The sequence below is a fragment of the Embiotoca jacksoni genome, unplaced genomic scaffold, assembly GCF_022577435.1.
Source record: "Embiotoca jacksoni isolate LCO1_2020_lvr unplaced genomic scaffold, fEmbJac1.0.p SCAF_22, whole genome shotgun sequence".
Taxonomy (NCBI): domain Eukaryota; kingdom Metazoa; phylum Chordata; class Actinopteri; family Embiotocidae; genus Embiotoca; species Embiotoca jacksoni.
In genome coordinates this window covers 11,073,969-11,101,852 of record NW_027185363.1, presented here as the reverse complement: position 1 = coordinate 11,101,852, position 27,884 = coordinate 11,073,969, and the positions used below count along the sequence as shown (strand labels likewise).

Below are 27,884 nucleotides of genomic sequence, written 5' to 3'. Positions count from 1 at the left end.
AGTAGAATAACTCAAGTAAAAATACCACAAAAAAAAAAAAAAATTCTACTTGAGCAAACGTACTTAGTTAAACTCCACAACTGGCTTTACCTGAGCGAAACATCTGGATACTTCAAACGTACAGAGTCGGAGGTGTATTTTGAAAGGTGTAACCGGAAGTGTGAAGTCTCCCCGTTTGTTTATAACTTAACGCTTCTCCTTATTTTCCCAGTATTAAACCTTGGGGGAGGGATCCTCCGAGCGGTTGTCGCACAACTACGGCAGACTACAGGCTGTACTTTCCGACTTGTGCTTGTTTTGAGTCGGGCAAGGCAAGGCAAGGCAAGGCGGGAGGAGGAGGAGGAGGAGGAGGAGGAGGAGGGTTAGGTCCAACCCGAGGATACTCAGAAATAGCTCCGAGAGGCGATTTCGGTATGACGGATGCTAACGGAGGGGCTCCGCGGGACTTTACGTAGAGATGAGGATTCCTCCGGTGAGTAACTGGGTTTGTTTTTTCCGTGACATTTCACAGGTCTGTTGTTGCTCCGACGTTCACACACACCGCCATTACAAACGGCAACCGAAAGTGTGTGTGTGTGTGTGTGTGTGTGTGTGTGTGTGTGTGTGTGTGTGTGGATGGCTGCCGGGGTTATTTTACGGTCTGTTTCGCCGGTTAAACGGCGTCTAGGAAAAGGTGCCGTTTTACGGGCAACTCTGTATTTTTTATTTATTTATTTATTTAAAAAAAAAAAAAAAAAAAAAAAAAAAACGCTATTAGTGCGACGGGGTGGTGGTGGTGGGGAGGTTTAAAAGACTTCCAGTGACTGTGTGAAATGAGCCGAGTCAACCCCCGGAGGAGGAGAGCCGTTTGAGGGTAAACCGTTACGACCGTTCGCCTCGCAGCTCACCGACTCGGCGGCGGTGCGACTGTCCGTCAGAGCGGCGAGTCGCTGCCGTCACTCGGCGCACGACTGCCCGCTGAACCGTCGTGGGCTAACACTAGCTACTTCACTCCCCTGCTGCTATTCATTGCTATTATTCAGCTCTCTCTATATATATATATATTTTTTTTTTTTTTTTTAATTTTACCACACTGTTGAGGCGACTCGTTGGTAACTGTTTTGGAAACTTACTCGTGGCCTTTTTTTTGTTTGTTGTTGTTGTTGTTGTTGTTGTATTTAGTGTGGACGTTAAATTTAATTTGAGCTAGCAGCCCAGCTAATGCAACTGTCTTAAGTTCTGGTGCAAACAAACCCCAATAACTGTTTTTTTAATTTTTTTTTAAATATATATATATATATAGCTGCACTGATTTAACCCATTTTTTTTTCTTGAATATCACAGAGTAGTTTTTTTTGTTTTTTTTCTCCATGTGTTTTCCCAGACTACCCGTGAATAAGATTCACCCAGCCAGGCTGTGCTTGGCCTGCAGGCAGCAGGCACAGCCACAGTGCCACTTATGGTTGCATAATGCAAACTAATGGTCATTTCTCTGCTCCTAAGAGTTGGTTGGGTGAGGTTTGTTGGTGCCATGTCTTTTTTTTTTTTTGCATTTACCTCATCATTTGGTCTGCAGGCCTTAGTCAAAGTCTGGAGGTGGATTTATGAGGAAGTGGGCCCCAGCCCAGTGCCACCTTGAATAGTCATCAGCGGGGAGGAATTAAAAATGAATTTGTGACTCCGGAGAAAGCCACATCACATTCATATCAAAGTGTATTTCTTTTAAACACTCAGACTCTGCAGGTCTGCTGTGAGTTGGTCGTCTCTCCGGCCCGGACCGACTGATCCGTCGGTGCTGGACGTGAAACGAGAGACGGGACACTTGATGAGGGTTATCACCTGAGAAACGAGAAGATGATATCCCGCTCCATCTTCAGGTGGTATTAAAACCCAGAGGGGGGGTGAATGGGTTGACGGATCCAACAGGCGCCCGTGCAAAGACGAGCTCTCGTGTGTGCAGAGACTTCCCAGATGTAGGTTACTGTATGCTTTCAGAAAGTATTACAAGTCTCTCCCTGATGGCAGCCCAGCAGCTTGTCTCCCCGTGCTGGTTTTTCTGTCTTGTGGTGGTTAAATGTAGATCAAAACATAAGGGAGAAAGGAAGCTCATAATAGCTTTTGACACTTGCTGTGAAGCAGAGCAGCTCTTTTCTATCAGGAGCACAGCTACTCTCTTCTTTACCTTTTCCAGTCTTCAAATCTCAGTGGATTTACCTTTTTTTTTTTTTTAAACTCCCCCGTCAAAGAAATTATCTCATTTTTGAGAGAGCGTGGCCCTTTTGGAGGATACAAACCTGTGGCGCGTCGTTCTTTTATGCATTTTGGTTTTATTTATTTCATCCTCAGCATAGTGCGAGGAGGAGGAGGAGGTGTGGGACACCTCCCAGTGTACTCCCAGCCAGGGCGTCAAACATTACATAATAATGTGTCACTCAGTCATGCGATCGTGTTGTTAGAAAGTGATGTCAGTCCATTCTTGAGGAGAGGAAGTGATCGTTTGAGGTTTCCTGTGTTCACCATCAGTAGACGGCGTCTGGAGCACGGTGGCGTTGGATATGGATCTGAGAGCGCTGTTTAGCAGGTTGTGAGCTCGTGGTCCCAGGAAGTCTGTTGCATCAGGGGGAGAAAAAAAAAGAAAAAAGGGCCAGTGCAGAAACTTGGGGTTTGATTTCTTAAATAAGTATTTATAAGACGCTTAGTATGCTTTTACAATGAGAACTTAAACATGTCGAGGGCCAAGCCCTAATCTTAAATCCCCAGTTAATCTCAAAGCAGTTTTCATAGGGCGCCAATCAACTATTATTCTCACTGCTGTATTATCCACAGATTACTTTCTTGATTAATCAGTTTGTCTGTCAATGTCAGGAAGTATTATAATTTGTCAGAGCACACTGCAGTCATATTTGGGTTGTTTTATTCCACCATCTGTCAAAAAAAAAAGTTTTCTTGATTACCGGTTTAGTTTATGTTACAAAAGTGTGAAAAATGGCATAAATACGGTCTCTGAACCCTTGTTGATGTCTGCAATTTCCTTGTTTGAGCAAATCATCAGTCCAAAAGCAAAATAATTTTAATTTACCGTCACAAAGAAAAGAAGAAAATTGGTGAAACTTGTGAATAATTTCCTTTTGGGATAAAACGAAATAAAAAAAATACCATAAACAAATCAGTTGCTAATTCATTGTTTTAATCCCTTGACTATTTTATTTCAGCTGTAATACAAAAACAACAGCAAATATTTGGTGTTTTTGATTTAAAAAAATAAATAAAATTAACATTTGATGATCAAAATTAAAAAAAGCTGCTGATAATTTGCTCGGTAATACACTTCAACTTATTTGTGAATATACAACTGCTGCTCTATTAAGTGCACCATAGTCAAAGCCTTCCTCCTTGATGTCGCGCTTGATGAAGTTGATATAAAACTTGTGATAAATGTTGCAAAGCTTTTGACTTGCATGTGAAACACTTCTTGGCAAAAACTAGGACAGCGGTCTATTAAAAAAAAAAATACACTTACACTTTCAGTCAAGTCTCTTCATCATTCATTCTCATGTGCTGACGTAAGGACATCCAGATGTTGGAAATAAGGAGTACACTGATGTTCACCCAAAGACCCGCCCTAGTGCACTAAATCAGCCAATAGTAGGCCTCCGAAGGTCTGCGTCACACCCTTCATGGCGGTTTAATACACAGCTTGTTTATCCCTCAGACAGCCTCGTCTTCATCACCCATTGTAACTTATCCGTCGGTATTATAAAGCATCCAAGAAATAAGATTGTGATTAATTGTCCACGACACGATTCATCAAAAATCCCCTCGGTGTATGACAACGTAGTCACAAGTTCAGGTCCGCTGTGTAGCTTTTCCTGAGCTCTCGGCAGCATCACGGTCTTCATCATGTTACGACACTCGATCCCATCTCCATTCACTGATGAAGACTGAGATACAGTTGATCACTCTGACTCAAGCAAGTGGATGCGGAGTTGAGATAATTTTGTCACGCAGATGTAAAGATTATGTATTAATGAAAAAGATCGGAGCTGCAATAATAATACTTTTTTTTTTTTAATTTTTGAATAATCAATTGGTTTTAGGTCTAAAATGTCAGAAAGTTCACTGTTTCCCAGAAGCAAAGTTCACTCCACTAAATGTATTGCTTTTATGATTGACCAAAACCCCCCCATAAAATATAATTGCTGTCATATGAAACAAAGATAACAGAAAAAAACAACACAACCTTTTCGAAACTGGAAGTAAGAAATGTGATCGGCTGTTGATTGTTTATCAGAACAATTGAATCATTGATGATTCATTTCAGCTCTACAAACAGAAAATGCAGCGTGCCCCCCCCCCCCCCCCGAGCTTTTTATGCCATTATAATATTTGTGTTTCTTTTTCTAATTTGTGGTTCATGTGCGTATTTGGAAGAATCACTTAAGTTCTGAGCATTGTGTTGCATTCATGCTCCGCTCAGTCAAACCCGTCAGCAACTTTCATGACCTTCACTTGTTTGTGTTGTGATTCATATCGCCATGCGTTTCCAAAACAGCTTCTCTCCTCCCTGTCTCTCTCTCTCTCTCTCTCTCTCTGTATGCGTCATGCAGCCGTCAGCTGGTGACTCCTAACCAGGTTACCGTACCTCTCGAGCTGCCTTAAATACTTCACGAGCCGAGACTACGTCTGAACACTTAGGAACATTTATGCGCGACATTTATTCTGAATTTGACGAGAAAATCAGGTGCTCAGTCAGCTGCGATCTGCAGCATCGGTGCCAGATACCACAAAATCCTACACACGGCTCCTTTAAGAGTCTCCGGCTCTGCCAGGAGCTCTGTGAAGCTGTACTTTGGCACAGTGGATTGTACAAAATTTCATGGCAATCCCTCAAATATTTGTCGAGGTATTTTATTTCAAACCAATGAGGTGCATCAGCCGAAGCAATTTTAAGACATTTAATATGGACTGTGTGTTAAATTTGGACATTATGTCTGTTGAACAGTTCAGAGAGCAGCTCTTGATAATTGGCAGGTGAGCTGTCCCGTCACGCTCTCTCTCTGTCTCTCTCTGTCTCTCTCTCTCTCTCTCCATCTTCTTGTTTTACTGTTTTACTTCAGGTCACATCACATCATTGGCTCTGCTCGTGTTTGATTAGTCGTTAGCTGATGAGTTGCAGCATGTTCGTGCACAACGTTTTCCTCAGAATGTGTAGCTGCAGGTTTTCCTCCAGTCTCACTGGCACTCAGACTGACACGCACGCACGCACGCACGCACACACACACACACACACACACACACACACACACACACACTGCATGTCTCCTTTAAAGCATCTTTCCAAGTTTACATGTCTAAAAATACAACTCCTTCACGCACTTTGACTAAAGATGCATTATTCAGCGCCTCTGCAGAGTAATTAAATCTTAATCAGGGATGGGCTCCTGTCCTCATTGAGGCGGGTGTGTGTGTCTGTCTGTGTGTGTGTGTGTGTGTGTGTGTGTGTGTGTCTGTGTTTATATATGAGTGCACTACCCCACAGTCCACTGGAGCTGTTCAGGCTCTTACGTTGCAGGACAATTTTAGAAGTCTTTCATTCAGTTATGGAGGGAGAAGTGTGCGCTGACGTCGGCAGGGCAGAAGGTTGGATGAGGATAAACTTTGGCGCTCAGATGTTGCGCCCGCTCGGTGCTCGGTGCAGGCGATGTGAAGGTAATTTACTCTCGGTAAACCGGACCACCTCGCACTCTTTAGTTTCAGTTTTTGGGTCAGTGGATTTAAAATCACTTTTTTTTTTTTTTCCACATTTTCTTGCTTTATTCTTCCGAGTCAATTTCAGTGGGACTTGTTCACCACATCAACATCAATCTACGTCTTGGTCGGTAATAGTTTTCCTTAAGATATCGGCAGTTTTAATTTGTCCCGCTTCAGTTGTTAGATGTCGTAAGCAAATCGAAGGGTTACGGCTTCAGTGTTTGTTTTCCCAGTAGGACTTGTGTCCAAGCAAATCCAAATCCAAATGCAAACAGAAAGGATTGAAAAATGAGGTTACAGATAAAGAATTTGAGATGTGCCATTACACTGAGTCGATACCGTGGAACTGCGCAGATGAGAAAAAAGAAAACTTCCCAGTCTGAAGCATCATTGAGACTAAAGTGATTCTTGTGTTTCCCATCGGCAAACAAAAGGTTTCAGTAATTAGTAATGGCTTACATCATTATTACGTGCTACAGAGTGGATTAAAGAAGTCATCAAATGAAACTGTTTCTAAAAGGTCACAGTTTATATTTACCGGGGTGATGATGTCACTTGTTTCGTGTTCAGCCCGAGTCATCATACTCCATCTGGACTGTGCCAGCCTAATGGTTTGTAATGTGCTTTTATGAAAGCTCTGGTACTTTGCTAATTTCTAGATGGTCTTAACTCAAAGAAGCTTTTTTTTTTTATTTTTATTTTTTTATAGCGCGTTCCATGTTCCTCGGATGGCTTTGGTTTTGGCTTTGACTCCGGCGTTCTCCCTCAGCCTCGCTCTCTGTGTGGCTAAAATGATATGACAAACCCCCCCCCCCCCCCCCGCGCCCTAGTACATGCAGCATGTGTAGCCCCCTGTCCCGTGCCTTCGCTGTTTTGTGCCTGACATCGGGGCCGTGCTTGCATCTTAAACTAAGCGGAAAATGTGTTGACTGCTCCTTTCTGCGAGGCCTTCACTCTGTGGAGTATTTGCTCTCTGGTGTAATCCCCTGGTCGCGCTTGTCCTTATGAGAATGACCCTGAAGTTCAGCCTGGCTGTTACTCATTTGCAGCCCTATATATATACACACACACACACACACACACACACACGCACACGCACACCTTACAGCCACACCACATCACATCCCCACTCCAAGGTCTCATCAGCAAGGACAGACTGGGCAGGGTGGCAGTGCAGTGATTCAGGCTTCAGCTGCTTTCCATTCACGGCTCTGATTGCCCTGTCGAGCTCGGCTGGGTAATTGCTGACTGTGTATGATAATGTGCGGCACACATGATAAGCCAGACGCTGTACGGGGCTCTCAGCTGATACAGGCTGTTGTTCATGAACTGTGGTGTCCCGGGCTTATCGGAGATTTTGCACTGATTGATCATCGTCGTCGTCATCGTCAGGGCGACGGGTGCATACATTAACACAGAGCTGTGGTTCTTCATCTCGCCATAATTGAGTATGACATGATTTAAAAAAAAAAAAAAAAAATAGGGCCGTAGGTCATGATTATTTACTTTATTTGTCAATCTGGTGACTCTTCTCAATCGTTTTCCTCTACAGAAATGTGAATTTGTCGAATTATAATTTTTCCTGAGCCAGAAGACGTTCAGTTTACAAAGAAAAACATCGAAACCGTTTATTTTAAAAGCTAGAATTGGTAAATATCAAACATTTCTGCAATTAATGATCAGAATTTGTGTCTTCACTTAGATCTCCGTCAGCTGTTAGCAGTAACTGCTGCTCTTCCTGAGATCCACGGGGGAAAAAAATACTACAGTTTTATGTGATTATGTAAATAGAATTAAGTTAAATTAGAATTTACATATCTATATACAAATGCAAATACACACAATCCATGTACTTATGTATATATTTATATATACAGTGATAAATAAGATAGAACAAGGTATCGCAGTAGAATCTGAAGATGTTCATTTCTTGTTGATCAACTGGTTGTTTTACTTTGAATTGAGAAAACTAAAATATCAAATTTGTTTAAACCAAAGTTTGTTTAATCTCACTTTGTATTTTAAATTGAAATATTTTTTTTTAATTTAAGCCCAAGTCGGACTTTCACTGAAGAACCATCCCTCCTGCATAAGAGCTGTCGTTTGCTCAATAAAATGCAGGTGCTGACTGAGTGTACACAGTCTTCAAGGTCTTTTACCTTTCTATGATTTTTAGGACCTCACGGTTTTTATGCCCCATAACTTTACTCATTACATCACCCGCGTTGTGCAGCCAAGGGGTCCAACTGCACTTTGCCACACGAGTTGAGAAGCAGCTGCGTGCTGACGGGTGTTTCCCCCTCTCTGCCTCAGGTGTGGGCGCTGGGCGCGGGCCAGACTGGGTGAAGTGAGAACGAAAGAGGGAAATCCACTGAGAAAGAACCACCGCCTGGGACTGCTGACGAGGACCTCTGTGCAGGTGAGGGCCGACGAACAGAGGCCGATGCCGGGGACACCTGCGGGTGCGCCGGGACGGACGGAGTCACTTGGACGAGCGATCGAACGTTTCGCCCGCTAAACTTTGGGTCCAGATCAACGGATTCAACTTTCTGTGATTTTCATGCCTGGATTATTGAGCAGGCATCAAGACAGACAGACGGACAGATGGAGAGAGGAGCTTTTGTTTTATGGCCAAGTGATGACACGGGGTTTCCACCCGGGTCATTATCGTGTAAATCAGTCTGTAGATCGTTTCCAGTGATGTTTTAAAAACAAAAAGAGGGTTCGTCCCATCATTGTGAATCTTAAGTGCCGCGCTCAAGTTTTTTCACAGCGCTTATATGGGCAGAAATATGTCTGTAGAAAACTGAATTTGAATAATTTATATTTGAATTGCAAAACTTGAATAATTGCTTTGAGAATTTGAATTGCTCAACTTGTAGTTGAAACTTCAGTTTGAAACTGAATTTCGATGATCTTGAAACTGAATGTTTAATTCTGAATTAGAATTATTTGGCTTTGAAACCCAATTTAAATGACACCTATGCCTTTTTAAATAAATATTGTAATAATAGTCCAAAATTCTGTTAAAATGCATCGTTTTAAAAAGCGGAAAACCCTGAAATACTTGATCCACAATGGTTTGTTAGGTATTGTCATTCACAATACCTGAATAACGTTTGTTTTACACAGAAGTACAGTCTATAAACTTGAGTTGTCAAATTCACCTTCGATATTAGTAACTATCCTAAATTATATTTTTCTTTTTCAGTAGGAGTTTCACTTTGAAAAATGCAAATAGTTGTCAGGAAAGGGGCAAAGACGAAAAAGTCCTGTCAAAACAAAAACAACACATCGTGAACCTGCGAAGAAGCGTTCTGCATTTGATGTTTTAGCATAATGCTAACATCCCAACTCGCTCCCGGAAGTGTTTTAGTTGGACAGATTTGAATTGCTGGATCTCCAGCATCACAAGAATCAGTCGGAGATACAGAGCAGAGCGGAGCGGGACTTCACATTAATACAATTACTGCCTTCGTCCTTGCCTCACCATTTTCCTTGTCCCGAATGAAATTAAATGAAATGAGAACATGCTGTAAAAAGTACCGGTAGCTACAAGGTGGCTAACCTTGAGCTATTTAATCATGAACCTTTGTTCGAACGGATGTGTCATTGTCATATGGAGCTGAAACTATTTATAGATCGACACAAAATCTCACTCTTCTGATCATCAATGTCGTTGTGTAGATTTGAGGCAGAATGACGGCAGCAATCTCACTAAAATAATAATTGAGTGGAAATAAGTGTTAGCAGACCAATTAGTATACTGTACACATTTTAAGATGATACGAGTATTCGGCTCATTGTTGGATTGAGGGGAAACGGTAGGAAAAGAATTTGACGAGTTCTCCTCCCGACTGTTTATTCACTTCGAGATCAGTTAATTCATGCAGGAAACCCTCTAATCAAAAAAGACTTTGCCCGTGCTCATATTTCTCCGTCATTATCTCTGTGACCCCACAGTGATCACGGAAGAGAGGGAGGGAAATGAGTAGCAAGAGCCAAAGAGAGTTAGAGGGGGGGGGATGTCTCTGTTTTTAAAGAGATCAGACTGAAGCGAGTAGAGGACAAAGATATGGATGATTTGGTAATGAGGACACGCTCCCCTCCCGCTTCCAGGTTCACACGGCCGTCGGCAGGGTGGAGCTTCCTGACCCATGGAGAATTACTTCCAGGCCGAGGCCTTCAACCTGGACAAGGTGCTGGACGAGTTCGAGCAGAACGAAGGTGAGCTTGTACGGCAGCTTTAGAAGGTGTGGCCGGCAGACGGGGCACAAACAGTGAGTCAGAAAAGATGAACAAAACAAGGTGGAGCGCCTTTTCTGAAGAGCTGCCGTTCGGGTGCCATTATGTGGGTAAACCATCAAGGTGTCAGACGATCAACCGCCGCCCGTTGAGTTTGACATTTGGAGGCGGTGATTGAGGGCGGGCAAGAGGGGGAGTAGGACTAATTGGATTTACCGTTTCCCCTGGGCTTTTGTAAATCTGTGTAATTGGTGGTCTTTTTTTTTCTTTTTTTTTTTTTATCACACTTAATGATCATGAAAAGTAAAGAAATAGTTTCAGGGGGCTATTTTGACCAGTGTTTTCACAAAGATTATTTATTGTAATTGTAAAGTAAACGCTGCGTGTCTGCAGACTCCAATCTCTCCAGCACAAACAGTCTGCTTCTTTTTCTAGAGTTCTGACATATGACCTGAGCAAAAATGCAAATCCTGCACACACACACACACACACACACACACACACTGTATTTTAATGGTACTGTGAGCTCAGTGTATTTTGGCTGTGAGTGATTATCTGTGTCCTCTGCCAGAGATCCAGCTTGGCAGATTAACTCTCTGTGTGCGTGTGTGTGCGTGTGTGTGTGTGTGTGTGTGTGTGTGTGTGTGTGTGTGTGTGTGTGTGTGTGTGTGTGTGTGTGTGTGTGTGTGCGCGCGCGCGCTTCAACCTGGTGCACTACATACTAAAACAGCTTAGCATGAATTCCAGCGGAGGGAGGAGAGAGCCGTACAGGAGCCGACACGACGCTGTGTGAGAAAGTCATTTTGAATAAATATTGTACGAATTTTTCACCGATATTACACAGCATTCATGTGTCAGCTTGACTGACGGCTCCCAGGGGTGAGCGATCCATTTGACCCACTTTCTCAGAATTTCCCAGTCCATCCACACGCTAATTTCCCACTCCATGCCAACCTCATTTCTCAAATTTGTCCCCTGGTTTCTTCCTGCCGTTTTTAGCTCTTTTCCATCTCCCGGGAGTGCATCGTTTTATCAGTTCTCCGAGGCGCCCTGTCTTGCCCATCTTGAGTTCCTGATCTCTTAGTAGCCACTTCCTCTTATTTTGTATTTCATGTCTTCAGTGGTACAAGAAAAACCCAAGCTGTCCAGACAATGAGGGTGAAAGGTTATGTATGCAAATTAAATTATGCCTCTGTATGTAGAGAGATGATTAGTCCAAAACTTGATTGAAAGAAAAAACAAAATAGTTTGGTTTGGAAGTTTTTGTCAGACAAAACAAAGCATTTGAAGACATCATCTTGAGTTGTGGAAAATTGGACAACTGAGACTTTTTTTTTTTTTTTTTATAATTCATCTACAAATTGAGGAAAAATTTAATTGTAACAATAATCTGCAGATTAATCAGTAATGAAAATAGCTCTAATTGAACAAGCAGATATCTTTTCAAGTAAAAAGTTTTTCTGGTGGTTGCGATACAATCATCGTTTTTTTTTTCTTTCTTTCTTTCTCTGCAGATGAGACGGACACTCCCATTCTCTCGGATGCCAAGTGGACCCAGATCCTGGCCCCGCCAGCCCACATGCTCTCCCTGAACCCCACACTGGCCCATGCAGACCTCAGCCCCCGGGAGAGTCCGCTGCCTTTCAAGACTCTCCCCGATTCATCCTCCAGTGCCTCTCCGGGGACCGACCCCAAAAGACTTCCCGGTCCCGAGCCTCTATCCTGGGTAGAGGAGCGTCCGGCAGACGTCCACAGCCCACCGCTCCCCCAGCCCAACATCGGCAAACTGGTGGGCACCGACGACCTCTCGCCGCCCCCCGTGACGGCCTGTAGTGCCGTGGAGAACGGCTGCCCAGCCAGCCCGCAACGGGACGGGCTCAGCAGAGAGATCGGGTCAGACGTTTGGCCTGCCGCTTCTGACCAGGAAGCCAAACGTGAAGACACAGCTGCCTCATCCGGAGTAGGCGGCTCCGCTGTCAGTCACACTCACTTTACCTTTGAGGTGGGATTAGAACAGGAACCGTGTGAGAAATTACATCCAGATGTGGAACTCGCAACACAAAATGGGAAAGGTGTCCAAGAGGAGAGCTGTACGGCTGTTTTACAGGACTTAAGTGCAGAAAAGCAAAGTGCACGCTCAAAGGAGGAGCGGGGAGAAAGTCTGAACGGGAGGAGGGTTTTGGAGGAGAATGGCGTGTGTCCTCCCGACGGGGTCGGAGCGGAGGAGAAGGACAGGAGACGTGGTCCAGACGGACAGATAGACCAGCTCCTCAGAATAACAAGCCTTCCCAATGGTTTGGAGCAGGAGAGCGGGAGCAGCTCCAGGTGTAAGGAGGCGCAGCAGAAGGACGAGGAGGAGGGCTTTTCTCCCTCTCCCGTACCCTCCAAAGAGGACTCCGTGACTGAGGAGAAAGAAATGGAGGAGAGCAAGCAGGAGAACAGTGACGGAGGAGCAGTGGGGTCAGGTAGCATCCAACCAAAACTCAACAACAACCGACTGCAGCCGGTCAGCGTTCCCTACGGAGGGGCGCGACCGAAGCAGCCGGTTAGCCTCAAACTCCAGATCCCGCAACCGCTGTCGGGCCAGGTCCAAAACCAGCTCGGCCCGTCCGCTGTGAGCAAAAACAAGAACCTTGAGAACCAAGGTCGGAGAGGCACCCCCTCTGAAACGTTGCCCAGTGGGACTGATCAAAGTACAGTCAGTGTGAACGGAGACGGCGTCATCCACTCTCCTTCCCGGATGCCCTCAGAGAGCCCAGACAATGACCTCCAGGCGGGCCAGCAGGGGGCTCTGAGCAGGAAACCTGCCCTATCCCTGGGAGAGGTCGCCCCTGTGTGGGTGCCCGACTCTCAGGCTCCTGTCTGCATGAAATGCGATGTCAGGTTCACCTTCACCAAGAGGAGGCACCACTGCAGGGCCTGCGGCAAGGTCAGTGGTGTTGGAACTGCTTTAATGTGAGCACTGCAACCGAGTTGCAAACCGTGCTTACAGCAAAGCACCTTGCACGTCTTGAAATGAATCTCACGAGTTGCTCCCTAAAAGTAGATGACGTTCTGTCATCGGCTCCTCAGAACCACAAAGACCCCTTTTTTTTTTACAGGGATGCAGGTACCCTTATTCTGCAAGTTTTTAAAACGCTTAACTTCAGTGAGCATACGTGCAGGGTTTTGGAAAAATAAGTTGCTCTTTAGGCATTTCTATGCAGGTCCGCTCGGGCGGGTGTGCAGCTAGCTTTCTAGCATGAAGGCCACCCACATATGTGGCAGGGTGTCCGCCCGGTGCTTTAAATTGAAGATGTGGCCGCTGACAGTGCACTGGAAAATCGCCGGCCCGCTACTTAATTTCCCAGGGTGGTAAACAAACAAACAAACACTCGCACTCTGCCACTCGAGCAGGGAGGAGCTGGCACTGCGGCATTAGCATCACCTGCTCTGGGACCGCACACAATAGACGCAGCGGGATCCTCACTGCACCCACCAACCGAGTGGCCGATCCACAAACCAGATTATGACGGCTCTGAAATGAAAAGGATCATCCGCCCTCTGTTGAATCATCGACCAAATACATGTTGGCAGATAATGATGTGTAACGAGGTGCTAATCCATTCATTGAAAGTGAAGTGTCTTGTACACAGCTGCAGCTCACTGAAGCGCCGGCTAAGTACAAGAAATCAATATCCATAAAATGGCACGTTTGCTGCGCATTTTAAGCACAACTTATCCTCAGGTTAGTCTTTACAGTGAAAGCGGAAAACAATTTGGAGACGTTGTCACTGAGTTGTTGTTTTTTTTTTGTTCACCGTGCTCGACATTTGGAGGATCGAGGTGCGAACGATGCATTTCTGTGTGTTTTCTTGTTGTTTTTAAGGTGTTCTGTGCGACGTGCTGCAGCCTGAAGTGTAAACTCGTGTACATGGACCGGAAGGAGGCTCGCGTTTGTGTCACCTGTCATTCGGCTCTGACGACTAGTGAGCATCATTCTCAGAAAAAAAAAAAGTTATTTCTTCACAGCTGAATCGCATGAATATAACCGAGGGATTTCATTCGGAAAGATTGAAATCTTTTATATCCGTTTTTTTACGTGAAGCTCTGCGTGCGACTATCTTTGCTGTGAAGCACTTTGAGCAGCATTTTCTGTCTGAAAGAAAGAAATAAAGTTTATTATCATTATTAATCTGAAAAAAAAAATTTATTTAAACAATAGTAACACTTAAAAGTTTGTCTGGTTAAAACTGTCCTTTGACATAAATAATGTGTTGCAGCAGTTTGATTTGTGTTGTTTCATGTGGAGCGATATATGCAGTATGGTATAGACCGCAGCGACTGCTAATATCTGCAGGAAAAACACAGGTGCAATTAATAACATGAAACGGAGTCCTCGTTAATAAACGAGTTACACCTGTGCATTTTGTTCTACTACAAGTCAAAATGCCAGCTGTGAAGAAGCCTATTAAACCTCAGAGGTAAATATAGGAATACTACCTCTGGCCAGCTATTTATTTATTTATGCTATTTATTTTTATATATATTTATTTATTTATTTATAACACACATAGACACATGCTTTGTGATGGTTACTGATGCTATTTTCCGTCCCTCGTCAGCTCAATCATGGGAGACGCCGACTCCTGCAATCAACCAGAGTCCAAACCCCAACAACCCGGCGGAGTACTGCTCCACCATCCCCCCCCTGCAGCAGGCGCAGGCCTCCGGAGTGCTGAGCTCGCCCCCTCCCACCGTCATGGTGCCTGTGGGAGTCCTGAAGCAGCCTGGCAACGAGGGTACGACCTTTTATGAGGAATTTGAATACCCCACGAGCTTTACTCTTCACCGTCTACGTTGACTTTCAGTCCCCAGCTATCATTAAAAGTAGTGTTTTTTTTTTTTTTTTTCTTTCTTTCTTGCTAGTCGTGATGCAGGTTTGCGGTTTTCTTTTACGTAACCCTTGCGGTGTTTCACTGTGTCTGTGGGCGTTCAAACGAGACACGGAGGTAAAAATGTAGTGTGTGTGTGTGTGTGTGTGTGTGCGTGCGTGCGTGTGTGTTCAGGGTCCCTCTCTCGTGAGCAGAGGAGGGTGTGGTTCGCCGATGGGGTCCTACCTAACGGGGACACGGCAGAGTCGCCCAAACCTCCGACCTCCAGCCCGGCTCCCTCTTCTCACTCGCTGGCCATCTCCAACAAGTCCTCCACGTCGGAGTCCTCCGAGGTAGGCGCGGCACGAAAGGCATCCAGCCCCGGCTAATGCCATTAGGTTAGCGTGTGTGCCCGCGTTAGCTGCTCTGCCCAAGGAAGCCGCAAGGAAGCCTTTTCTGTGGGACAGTCACAGACTGTCAACAGAGTTCAAAAGAAACGTTCCCCGTTGCGAGATCAGAATCAGAAATGCCGTTAAGACTGAAGCGCTTAAAGCTGGCGTGTCCTGAGCCGTGGTCGCTACAAGCCGACATACTGTAGGTGACTGATAGGTTGCGTTTTGCCTCACGACAAGAACAGCACATAGAAGTTGTTTGTTTCCGCGGGTCGTAGTGTGGACTCGCTGAATGTCAGCTGTCGGGACGATTCACGAACAGTGCGATTTGTTGTGCAGCTCAGATGGTCTCACCATGCTACGCTCTCACATGCGACACCAAACACGACAGTTCAACTCTCGACTCTTGAGAAATTTGATGCCAAAGAGTCCAAAGAAGTGGCCCCTTGATTTGCAGGCTCCTGCTGTGTTTTTCCAACTGTTCTTGCTGGTTTTTATCACATGATGATGCATCGGGGTAAATGTGACTTCAACAAACCAGTGAGAGCAGCAGGCATGTTTGACGTTTTTACTAATCACAGGAGATATGGAAACAGTCGCGTGATGTCTTCTGCTGCTTTATCAAATCTGACAGAATTATTCGAGTGACTGAAGGAATCGAATTTGAGCAGATTTGTACGGAGAGTTTCGCCCGTGCGAGGGACTGAACGTCAGGATATCTGCTGTCTGTCTTGACTGTCGTTTAAAAAAAAAATATATATATATATATATATATATATGTATAATAATAATCTTTTGAAGTGTCACCAACACATTTTTGGGACAGAACTACACATGTAAAAATAACAGTGGAAAACTATCACCTGTTAAAGGTGAATTTTAGAGATTACATTTATTTATTTAACTTTAAGGAAATGCCATTTAAGTACACCGATTTTTGGACGTAAAGTATTTTTCTTCTATCCTGGTTTATTATCATTGTTTCTATCCTGTAAGATGTCCATTATTTTGCAGAACGCCGTTGATACGGTGGATTTCTGATGCCACCGGCGCCCAGAGCCGCACCCCTGACTGTGATTGCAGGCGCGAACTCGACCCGTTCCGCCTTTCAATCACAGCCACGAGCGCCCTCTCGGGTTCTGTCGCCGTGTTATTACACCTCGCTGCGTTTCGTGACCTACGGTAACTCCACAACCCCCCCCCCCCCCCCCCCCCCCCCCCGCCCCCTGCTCTCTCCACCCCCTCCAGGCAGCCCACATCCCCGTTGCCCCGGTGGGCAGCCCCGTGGGCAGCTCCCTCAGCCTGATCCCGGAGGACGGGCTCCCTCCCATCCTCATCTCCACCGGAGTCAAAGGAGGTACGGGAGGCCACATCACAGGTGCTTGCCCTCATCCTCACCATTCTGCTGCCTCCTTCATTGCTCCGTCAAGCTGCCGTGTTTGTGCTCCTCGTGTGCGTGTTTCTGATGTGCTTCATATCACCGCCCGTGTTTCGGCTACTCCTCACTGCCGTCGGGGAGGGGAGGGGGGTGGGGGCGGGGGGGGGGTTGTACATGCAGTGATGTTGAAATGATCGGGGTGGTTTTTAACGGCGAAATTTGGTCGTCATCTTCTTCTTCTTCTGCTTCACTTCCACCCACTCCTCGATTCTCATTCTGACATCCACCCTCTCAACCTCGGATCTTCCTCCTTTTTTTTTTTTTTTTTTTACATCTAACTTTACCTCGACTCCTTCTCCTCCTCCTCCTCCTTCTCCTTCCCCGACTCCAAACTAACCTGCAGATTACGCGGTGGAGGAGCGGCCGTCGGAGATCGTGCTCATGCAGCAGCTGGAGGAGGGGGGCCCGGACCCCCTGGTCTTCGTGCTCAATGCTAACCTGCTCGCGATGGTCAAGCTCGTCAACTGTGAGTCACGTTTGTACCGACTGACAGCACTGATTTAGAGACTTTTTTTCTTTTTTTTTTGAAGAGCATTAGCGAGTGTGCAGACCCCACTTCTGAATTAATCATTTTATGATGACATAAGGGAAATGGTAGAATAGATATTTGTACTGTACGCATTTTTCATCATGCCTGATTAAGCTCCGTTTCTAGTGAATTACAGAGCAGCCAAACATGCCTGCGGAGACCTTCGTAGCTCGTTCTGGACTGATTATGTAACGGTCACCTCTCCGTTATAACGGCTTCTCGTCATTCAGACTCTAAGATGTATTTACTCAGACATGACAAGGACGTAACGGAAAGAAATAGTTTGCATCTAATGTGCAACAGGGAGCGCCGGCGCCGCTGAGAACGGCGGCGAGTTGAAAAGAAACGAGAAGGGGTTTCCTCTGAGACCTCCGCAAGAAACGGCTTCTTTTGTCGAGACTTTCACTGATCAGTCGCCCGTTCTTTATTTAGTAAATGCTGCGTCTGCGACGAGGCGGCTTTTTCTGCCTCTCCGTGAACAAAGCTTCACGTATTGATCTCCTGCTGGCGTGCTCACTTTTTATCCTTCCTGTTTGTGCTTTGGACGCAACTGATCAGCTTCCACGGAAGTGTTTTAAAAGCACCTTTTATAACGAGTGATCGATGGCTGCAGGTTGATTTTTTTTTTACTGGAACAGACCTCAGATGAGTCGACCAAATCCACCCGAGGGTTATCTGAGCTGGAAACCTGACGTATTCGTAGAAAGATGTTTACATGACCTACGCCGGCAATTTGCTTCAATTTGATCGCCGTCTTAGAAATGCTGCGGAATCTGAAAATAACGTCCGAACTTCTTTTGGTTTTTGAAAGTTTCCGAATCCTCCAACTCTCCGATCATTTACCGGGTTTCCGTGAAAACGTGACGTGGTCTTTGACTTTCGGACCCCTCCGAATACGTTTTAAAGGAGCTGGTGAAACGTTGATGGCTCGATGACTGTGTCCCGACATCATCTTTCTGCTCTCCCGACCCACAGACGTAAACAGGAAGTGCTGGTACGTGACGACGAAGGGCATGCACGCCGTCGGCCAGGCGGAGGTCGTCATCCTGCTCCAGTGTCTGCCGGACGAGAAGACCATCCCCAAAGACATCTTCACCCACTTCGTGCAGCTCTACCAGGAGGCCCTCACCGGTAAGAAAACGAGACCCGGCGGGCCTCGCGGGGAGGTCCGCCTCCGCTGCGGGAGACGGCGGCTCATTAGCGTCTCCCGTCGGTGAGAAATGGGCGAACTGTAAAGCAACGTAGCGTAAGAGGAAAAGAACGTTCCGCAGAGACCGCCGATGCCCCTCGTCGAGCTCTATTTGGAAACTAGGTTGCCGTCCGTGAAAGAACGGTCCGAACATTAGCGTCCCGGTTGTCGGGTCACCTCCCTCCAGGCGTGACACCTCGCCCCCCGCCGCTCGTCTTGCGCTTTAAACTCCGTGTGCTGCCGAGCAAAAAAACGCCTCGTGTCGGCCGACTTTGACGGCTCGCTCCCCTCCGGCTGTTTCCTTTTTCGCATTCACAGGACGAGAGCCGTATTGCGCGCGTCGTTCCCGATTACGTCGGTTTCAGTCAGGCCTCCAGAAGAAGTGCCGGCTTTAGCAAGTCCCAGCCGCTGAGCTTTTTTTTTTTTTTTTTTTTTTTTTTTTTCCTTTTCCTTCTCGTCATCGGGGTTGTTGTGTTATGTGCCATCTAAAGCCATTGATCCCTCCCTCAGATTATTAGAAACACGAAGCCTCTGCGGGTTGTATGAGGTAGAAGAGGGAGTTTTTATTCACTGTTGTAGAACTTAATAGAGACTAAAGCAGGGCTCCTCATCCACGCTGACTCACCCCAGCAATACACAGAGCGCCTCTGCCTTTCATATCCGAGAACTTTCTCCCTCTGTGCTTCTTGTTTGTTTATTTTATTCCATTTCATCCTTTTCGATTCGTTTCCTTCGTCATTTAAAAAAAAAAAAAAAAAAAAAATCCCTTTTACTCTATTATATCCCCCCCCCCCCCCGTTATCTTCCCACCTTCTCCTTCTACCCCCCGCTGTGCCTCTCTGCTTCAATTTCACCAATCCCTCCTGTTCCTCCTCCTCCTCCTCCTCACGTCTCCTACCTCTCCTCTCACCTCCCGCTCTCTTCTTCCTCGTCTTCAGGCAACGTGCTGAGCCACCTGAGTCACTCGTTCTTCACGCAGAGCTTCCTGGGCAGTAAGGAGCACGGCGGCTTCCTTTACATCAGCCCCTCCTTCCAGTCGCTGCAGGACCTGCTGCTGCCCAACCCGCCCTACCTCTTCGGCATCCTCATCCAGAAGTGGGAGACGCCCTGGGCCAAGGTCTTCCCCATCCGCCTCATGCTGCGGCTGGGAGCAGAGTACCGATGTGAGTTCAGAGGGATACGGGGGGGACGACGACACGTAGCAACTAAGAAATAACGATGATCTGATTATGATCATTTAATGTCGTTAAAAATGTAAAAAGAAGCAAAACTACGATACACAAAGAAACGGCACAACAAAAGGAACGGTTGCTCTTCTTTTAACATCTGGTGACATGAAGCTTCCTCTCAAAGAAAAACAATTCCTTGCTCACCCGAAAAATTCCAAAAATAGGATTTGACGTCAAATGAATATTGATCCAACTCGACACAAACGTGAATCAGTCCCCGAGTGGGACGATGCACTTCAATGTCGTTTTCGACATGATGGATTAACCGTCGGTGTTTCCGTTAGCTGACCGGGTACACCCGCCAACTGGAGATACAGAACCACCAAAACATTGGTTGAATTGTGGGCTTCAAATGAAGTGAATGGAAGATGGAGAACATATTTGTTGGATTGAAGAAAAATGAACCCATTTAATCCCAATTTTTTAACTTTTTTTTTTAATTTTTACTACGTTTATTTTACTCATTTGATCTCCCGAAAATGTTTTATATCGGTCACAATAAGGAATAGTTTAAAATATAAAGTATCAGTAGTTGACCCTTTACAGAATTTATGTACCAAATATGATGGTTCTGTTGTTTAAGGCGTTTGACTTCCTTTTGTGGATGTCTGGGGGACCTTCAAGAAAAAAAAGATCTGGTCCTGTGACCTTTCACATTAGTCCCATTACGTGGATTTAAGTTTGAATTTGAATCAAGACAGTCAATTTGTCCCCTTTTTTTAAAAGTTGAATTTCTTTTAAACCTTCAAAACCGCCGACGACAAAAACACGCGCGACGTTAATTACGAAGGAACGGCCTCAAGCTTATGCAAAAAAAAAAACCCAAAAAAACATGACTAAGTTAAATGGATAATAATAAAAGAGCCCGTGTGTCCTCTAAATGGTCCGACGGTTTATTATGGTAAAATATTGAGATCCAGATTGATCCGGAGAGCTTAGCGTGTCAGCTGTCGGAGGAAGCCTCCTGCAGACGGCTCTCGTACTTTCTCTCCCAGCTTCCCGCGTGAACCTGGGAGTCTTGTGAGAGGTCTTTATCGGAGAGACTCGTCTTCTCTCTCACGCAGCCAGACCTGCCGGCACGCAGCGCCGCCCGGCTCCGCTGAGCCCCTCGCCCGCATCCGGCAAGCCCGGGTAGAATAGATTAAACCGAGCCACGTACGGCCGAAGCTCTCAAACAACAAGACGTTGGCGTCGCGTTGAAACTAATCCCGCCGGCGCTCTGCTCCCGCTCTCGCCTCCTATTTTAAGGGCTGACCAGCAGAAGCCCGAAGAGGCTCGTCGGCACGAAGATTCAGGCTCAGATTGGTGTTTGTTTTTTTTTTAAATTTATTTATTTATTGCTAATGAGAGTTTGCAGTGAGCTCTCATTTCCAGCTGTTTGCTGAGATAAGGCTAAAAATAGTCATCTAAGGAGCTTTAGTTGAAGAAGAAAAAAAAAAAAACGTTTGTTTTTTTTTTACTTGTGGATTAAACGTGTTCCTCCTAACTGCAGGCTCAGTTCGCTGCATGTGATGATGGTGTGTGAGGTCTCTTGTTCATTTGCATTTATAAATGAAGAGGAGGAGGAGGAGGAGGAGGGGGAAAAAAAAGAAAAGAGGAAACGCATCACACAGGTTATAAAAACATGAAAATACCTGGAATAACCCGCAGAGCTTAAAAGCTCCAGGCACTCATGAAATCACATAATAAAGCAGCAATTAACGCTTGAACCGTTTGATAATTATTCCGCTCGAGCACTCTACGTGTTTCCACGACAGCCGAAGAAGGATAAGTCGACGTGCTTTTTTTTTTTAACGGCAAACATTTTGTTTTGCAGTCTATCCGTGTCCGCTGTTCAGCGTTCGCTTCAGGAAACCTCTGTTCGGAGAGACCGGTCACACCATCATGAATCTGCTCGCGGTGAGTGCTTCGTTTCTCCGTTTTAATTTTCAAGGTTGAAGAGCTCCGCTCCAACACAACTATTCGCCCGAAACAACAATCTCTCTCGACATTTTAAGACGAATTTCATCGAAGAGGAATGCAGCTGTTCGGACGCCCGGGTTCGTTTGTCGTTTTGTGCGAGTGGGTTTATTTTAGTTCGACCGCACTCTCTCAGGGTTGCTTTTTTTTGTCCTTCTGCGTGTCCTTGTAGGACTTCCGTAACTACCAGTACACGCTGCCGGTGGTGAAAGGTCTGGTCGTGGACATGGAGGTGAGGAAGACGAGCATCAAGATCCCCAGCAATCGCTACAACGAGGTGAGTGTCCGGCGTTTCGACGTCTCCACGACGCCGTCACGCGACCAGCTGTGGAAAATAATGTCCCTCGAACTCCCCCAGTTCACTTCACTTGTTCCGGTCCGACAAGAATTACATGATGTTGTTTTTTTTTTTTTAGTTCGAGTCCAGCTGATGTTCATAAAAACCGATCGAGTGTTATTGGTTTAATTTCAGCTTCTTTTTTTGAAAGCAGTTTTTGCATCAATGCCATGAAATACCCTGATGCTGTTTTTTTTTTCTAGTATTTGAATACTCACCATCTGTTTATTTTAGTCACCGTTTCACAGCGTTTCATTCATATTTCCCACCGCCAGCAGCAGCTAAACAAGGATTCACCTGTGGACCACGAGACGGAGCCGCTCATATTTTTGTTCGTTTACAGTTCCCCAGAGCCCGGCGGACCTCGTTCGATCGCTCGTTTTTTTTTTTGCTCAACCAACTGATGGAAATCCAAAAGATTTGAAATTCGATACGATATAAAACGGAGAAAATCAGAAAGTTCTCACATCGGGAGCGAAAGGGAAAAAAAAAACAAGAAAAAAACAGGCTTCTTTTAATGTTGACTTTACAAGAGCAGATAGCTGCTGTGATCAGTTTGTTTAACTTGCTTAAAACGCCTCTGAATTTGATGCGCAAACACGTTACCGCGGTTACCAAACCATCTCGCCTTTCCACGCGAACTGCACGGGTCGTTTCCTTCGTCTTAAGAGGAGAGAGTACGAGCGCTTTAGCTTTTACATTTACATCTGCGCTTGTCAAACATTTTCTGTCTCACCCGAGTGGGGTTTGATTGACACATCAGTGTTTGTTTGTTTTTTGACACGGTGTCACATTTGAACTTTTTGAAAACGAGACTTCAGAGACAGCGGAGTCGTCTCTTGTTTGGATCATGCTTCATTTTTTTTTTTTCCACCACACAAACTTAAGTGAATCGCCCCCCCCCCCCCCCCCTCCACCCTCCTTCCCCCCATCACACTGATGAGAGGAGGAGGAGGAGGAGGAGGAGGATCCAACGCACGCATGTCGGTTCTGTGTAGGTTTTTATATACGACGAACTCTCCAGGGTCCCTGCAGCTGAACGAGACGCCGGCTGCCCACTCGTTTCTAACGCTGCTGCCTCGAGGGTGTGAATGAACGTCCAACCACAAGAAGTGCCACACACACACACACACACACACACACACACACACACACACACACACACACACACACACGGAGGGAGGGAGGGAGGCGCGGCGGAGCGAGCGGCGCCGGTTGTAGCGTTTGGCTGCCGATGCAGTACCAGATGGGAACCCAGTAATGTGAAGTGGGGAGCGTTACTCAACAGCTTGCAGGCGAGCCTTTAGCGCAGCAAGTGGTTAAAGCCCTCCAGATTTTCAGTTTTATTTCTGATTTGCAAAGGACGGCTTCAAAGAGGCGCAGAGGCAGGAGATTTAGCAGAATTAATATGTGGAGCTCTTTCAACCATTGATATCCCCCCCCCCTCATGTCCCTGTCTTCTTTTTTTTTTTTCTTTTTTTTTTTCGCCTCCTCCCTGCAATCTGTCATCTCGGCGCCGTCCCGTTTAAACCGAGCACTTTTACCCACGAGACCACAGCAATTAGACTTAACCAGGCCGCCTCGCTCTCATAAGCCCGTCTTCCTCCGCACACACCCGGAGGGCCGCTCGATTAGTCATGCATATTGTTTGTCCTCGCAGCTGATGAAGGCCATGAACAAGTCCAACGAGCATGTGCTGGCCATGGGGGCGTGTTTCAACGACCGGGCCGACTCCCACTTGGTGTGCGTCCAGAACGATGACGGGAACTACCAGACGCAGGCCATCAGCATCCATCACCAGCCACGCAAAGGTGCCGACACGCACAGACAGACTCATCGCATTCACGACCTCCTCCGTCTCCCCGTCTCCATCTGGGTTTTATGTCCAGCTTGTTGTCCGGAAGGCTCGCGTTCGCCCGAAAATCCTCCTCCTGACTGTTGTTCTTTGTCTCGTCTGTTTGCCTGAAAGCGGCCCGTCCTCACGTTTGCTTTGTGAAGACGAACTGAAGTTGTGATTATTATTTTATTTTTTATTTTTTTCCTTTCCTCTTGCAGTTACTGGAGCCTGCTTCTTTGTGTTCAGCGGTGCTTTGAAAGCCTCGTCTGGTTTCTTAGCCAAGACCAGCATCGTGGAAGGTGAGAACTGCGACAACAAACTTACACGTTTGGCTCCAACAACGCTGAAATATTAGTTTCGTATATTTTGTTGCCTCACGAGGTTCAGAGGAGCCCGAAACCGCTCACGTCCTCATAAACTCATTATTAATGTACCAGCTAGAAGTTGGAGATATTAAGGTGTGTGTGTGTATATATATATATATGTGTGTGTATATATACACATGTATATACTCATCTTTTATAGTGTGGAAGCCGTTTCTTTAACGTCACACAGTGTTTGAGGCTCTTATGGGAAATTCTGCAAGCCAGAAACGACGACTGCATCAGAGCATTGTGTTTTTTTTTATTATTTATTACATTTTGCTATTAATGTGCAGAAGAACCTCGACGTGAGAGTTATTTATTGGAATACTCAAACACATCAGCTCCGCCCTAACATGTCGTACCCGGATCACGATGCTGTGATAGAGTAGTTATTTATTAATATCCGTACTCCGTGTGGAGTTCCACCTGCAGCGGCCGAAGTTGTCGAGTCATTTTCGGTCCCGGCTGATGGGTGATTTCCCCCCCCCCCCCTGCTCCCCCGCTGCTCCCCCGCCTCCCCTTCTCCTCTCCCTTCTGTTAGACGGCGTGATGATCCAGATCACCGCCGAGACCATGGACTCCCTACGGCAAGCCCTGAGGGACATGAAGGACTTCACCATCACGTGCGGTAAAGCCGACCAGGAGGAGAACCAGGAGCAGGTCCACATCCAGTGGACGGAGGACGACCACAACTTCAACAAGGGGTGAGACGGGAGGAGAAAAGATCCCCGTGAGCAGAAGAGGGAGGGGGAGGAAGGTGGGGGGGAGGAGGGGGGGGGGGAGGAAGGCGGGGAGGCGTTCATGTCACGCACAATTGAACTGATAGCTTTCCAGCCGCTGCATTTACTGCTTTGCTATAAAAAGTCATTACGCACGCTCGGGGAAACCCTCCGGAGGAAAAGCCTCAGCGGGGAGGAACGACGCGGGTCGACGGGGGGGCTTTGAGATGCATGACCAGCGCAATCAATTTCAACAGCAGCCCGATAACATCTGCACTTTCTAACGGGACCCGAGTATAATCGGGAGCTTTTTCGCCAGATACGACGCGGCGTCATCGGCAGAAGACGACCTGCACGGTCGCAGTTTTAACCCCCGACCGGACGGGTCGGCCGTCGAGCTGCTGTCGCGCCAGGACGGCCGTCCTCGTTTGCGCTCCATTGTACGGCCCCCTGCTTCACTTTCACTCTTATTCTTCCCGCACTGTATTTTTGTTCTTACTGGAACAGGAGAGAAAATAATTTGGACTCTTATCGTCCATCAGAGAAGAACATCCGTCTTTATAAAACACAGCATTTAAAAATAAATAGTGACAAAAAAAAAACAAAAAAAAGAGCAGTATATGAGCAAAATAAGCAAATAAAATAAAGAAACTTCAATTAAAATGATGATTGCATTTGGACCGAAAGATTTATGGTTTCAGGAGGCTTCTTCATCCTTTTTTTTTTTAAACTTGCAAACCCAGAATCTGTTTGAGGGACAGAAAACAAACAAACGGCCTTTTGGCTGCGGTTGATCGACGTGTGTTCTCCGCTGTAAAAAACAAAAAAATAACAACAACCCTAAAACAACCTTTTAAAAGTGAAGGAAAAAATGAAACAAAGATGGCTCCAACCTCAGCCGGAGTCTTTGACGTCGGCAACTCCACCTCCAGCTGAGCAGCTGGCAGGTCGGTGCCTTGCTCCAGGGCACGCTGGCGGCAGCCGCAGAAAAAAGGGTTTATTTGCGTCTCCCACACGAAGTCCTGATCAGTTTTATTCACGTTTAAAAAAAAAACAACCAAAGAAACAACTTCCCCTTCCCGTATTTCATTTGTAAATAGATCATTGTGTTTGTTTACTCAGTGTCATCAGCCCCATCGACGGGAAGTCCATGGAGTCCATCACCAGCGTCAAGATCTTCCACGGCTCCGATTTCAAAGCGAACGGCAAAGTCATCCGCTGGACGGAGGTACGACGCCGCTTACGCTCCCGCTGCTCCTTTTTTTTTTTTCAGGGACGTCTCGCGGGACGACAAAACGTTTAAACGTTTTTAACCTTCGATCCCGTGAGGCCGCAGATCCATTAACTGAGGCCGAGCTACATTCTGGTGTGACACAGCAACAGGACGGGGTTGTTGTTTTGTTTTTGGTTTTTTTTCATGCCACAAATGAGGGGAAAGGACTGACTTGGTTACAGACGACACACTGCAGGGAAGCAAACATGTCGAGTTCCAACTCTTGACACTTTTGTTGTTTTTTTTGTTGTTTTTTTTTATCAGGAAAAACATGTCGGCCTTCAGGTCTGTGTGAAAAGTTATTTCAGTCCGTTTTCGCTTTATTTTACTCCTCGAGGAGCCTTTACACTTTGTTCTTCCGCCGCCTCGTTATTATCACTTTTTTTTTTATACACGTATAAAAAAAACACAACTGAACCTCGTCGTCTGTTCGCTGACACTGAATCTGCAGGTCTTATTTGTTTGTGTCTCCGCGGTTCCTCCAGGTGTTCTTCCTCCAGAGCGAAGACCAACCGAACGGGCTGAGCGACCCGGCCGACCACAGCCGGCTGACGGAGAACGTGGCCAGAGCGTTCTGCGTGGCGCTGTGTCCGCACCTCAAGCTGCTGAAGGAGGACGGCATGGCCAAGCTGGGGCTGAGGGTCACGCTGGACTCTGACCAGGTAGGACGAAGCGGGTTTGGGGACGCGAGGACGAAAGGAGCGCGGAGAGGTTTGGCTTCATACGGACACGGTGCATGCGGACGTCTTGTCGGATGCTTTTGTTGAAATCGTTTTTTTTTTTTTTTTTATCTTCTACTTCTAGATCCGGGTAGTTATTTTTATTTATTTTTTTTAAATTTTTTTTACCTCTGCGGCTGCATAGGAGGACCGTATCCATGACGATACGGAGTTTCTATGGTCGAAACCATTCGTCGAGCCTCGTTAGAAGTTCCCGCTGAAAAAGCGACTGAACTGACGAGTTTTTTTGTTTGTTTTTCGGGACATTTTGTAGATTTGATATGATTTGGTTTATTACTTTACGGGCATTAACACCTGCCCTGATGGCAGCGGTGGCGTTGCGCCGCCGCCTTTTTGTAGGTTGAATAATGTTGGAATCTACTGTGAGGGGACTCGAGGCAGACTTGAAATCAGAAATGAGCAAACGTGAAGAAGTTTTTTTTTTTTATCCCGTCGCCTTTCCCGCTTCACGGACGTGAAGCGGGAAGCGCCGTGTCCTCGATTCGCCATTCATTACTCATTATCGTCGTATAAACGTGCCTGTTTGTTACTAATATTGGCCGTGATATCCGGCCTCACCTCTCTTCGTGTCCGCAGGTGGGTTACCTGGCAGGAAGTAACGGCCAGCCCCTCCTGCCGCAGTACCTGAGCGACCTGGACAGCGCGCTGATCCCCGTCATCCACGGCGGGGCCTGTCAGCTGAGCGAGGGCCCGGTCGTCATGGAGCTGGTCTTCTACATCCTGGAGATCATCTCCTAGACGTCCCCGGCCCCCCCGGCCCCCCGCTCGCTCGCTCCCTCCCGCCCGCCCGCCCCCCCGGGCCTCCAGAGCTTCACCTCCGATGTCATCTCACCACCCGGTCCTCCATCGTCTCTCCTCGGGCCCGTTTTGCACTTCGAAAAAGAGCCCGAAAAAAAAAACAAAAAAACTGTGCCGTGCCAGGCGGGGTAGCATCTCTCAAGTCGAACCTATGCATCCACCCGCCGCAGCCAGGGCCCCCCCCCCCCCCCCCCCCCCCCGAGGAGGCTCCGAGCTGGACCGCCTGTCGCCTCCGCAAGACCGCGCCGCGT

The 27,884-nt window shown here is 46.5% G+C and overlaps 1 protein-coding gene across 5 annotated transcripts; it reads left to right on the top strand.

Moving 5' to 3' along the window:
• The first annotated feature begins 170 nt into the window (after window positions 1–170).
• zfyve9a (zinc finger, FYVE domain containing 9a) lies at window positions 171–27,818 on the top strand. Of its 5 annotated transcripts, none has more exons than XM_069157941.1 (19): window positions 366–472; window positions 8,044–8,149; window positions 9,850–9,957; window positions 11,490–12,904; window positions 13,844–13,943; window positions 14,580–14,756; window positions 15,024–15,181; window positions 16,469–16,577; window positions 17,002–17,124; window positions 18,163–18,318; window positions 19,315–19,539; window positions 21,422–21,504; window positions 21,737–21,841; window positions 23,562–23,712; window positions 23,957–24,037; window positions 24,645–24,807; window positions 25,945–26,050; window positions 26,581–26,757; window positions 27,412–27,818. In XM_069157941.1, exons 3-19 carry the CDS (start codon window positions 9,888–9,890, stop codon window positions 27,571–27,573), a joined length of 3,561 nt encoding a protein of 1,186 aa, XP_069014042.1. In that variant the 5' UTR covers window positions 366–472; window positions 8,044–8,149; window positions 9,850–9,887; the 3' UTR covers window positions 27,574–27,818. The 5 variants fall into 5 exon arrangements, with proteins under 5 accessions (XP_069014041.1, XP_069014042.1, XP_069014038.1 ...); XM_069157937.1 differs by having other exon boundaries at window positions 16,469–16,598; XM_069157938.1 differs by lacking the exon at window positions 366–472 and adding an exon at window positions 798–853 and having other exon boundaries at window positions 16,469–16,598.
• The last annotated feature ends 66 nt before the right edge of the window (window positions 27,819–27,884 follow it).

What these genes read in the sequence shown, in the direction of transcription:
- zfyve9a (XM_069157937.1), top strand. Translation starts at nt 9,888, where the DNA reads ATGGAGAATTACTTCCAGGCCGAGGCCTTCAACCTGGACAAGGTGCTG. An exon ending in CCACGTCGGAGTCCTCCGAG is followed by an intron (nt 15,182 to 16,468) that starts GTAGGCGCGGCA and finishes CACCCCCTCCAG; the next exon opens with GCAGCCCACATCCCCGTTGC. An exon ending in GCTGGGAGCAGAGTACCGAT is followed by an intron (nt 19,540 to 21,421) that starts GTGAGTTCAGAG and finishes TTTGTTTTGCAG; the next exon opens with TCTATCCGTGTCCGCTGTTC.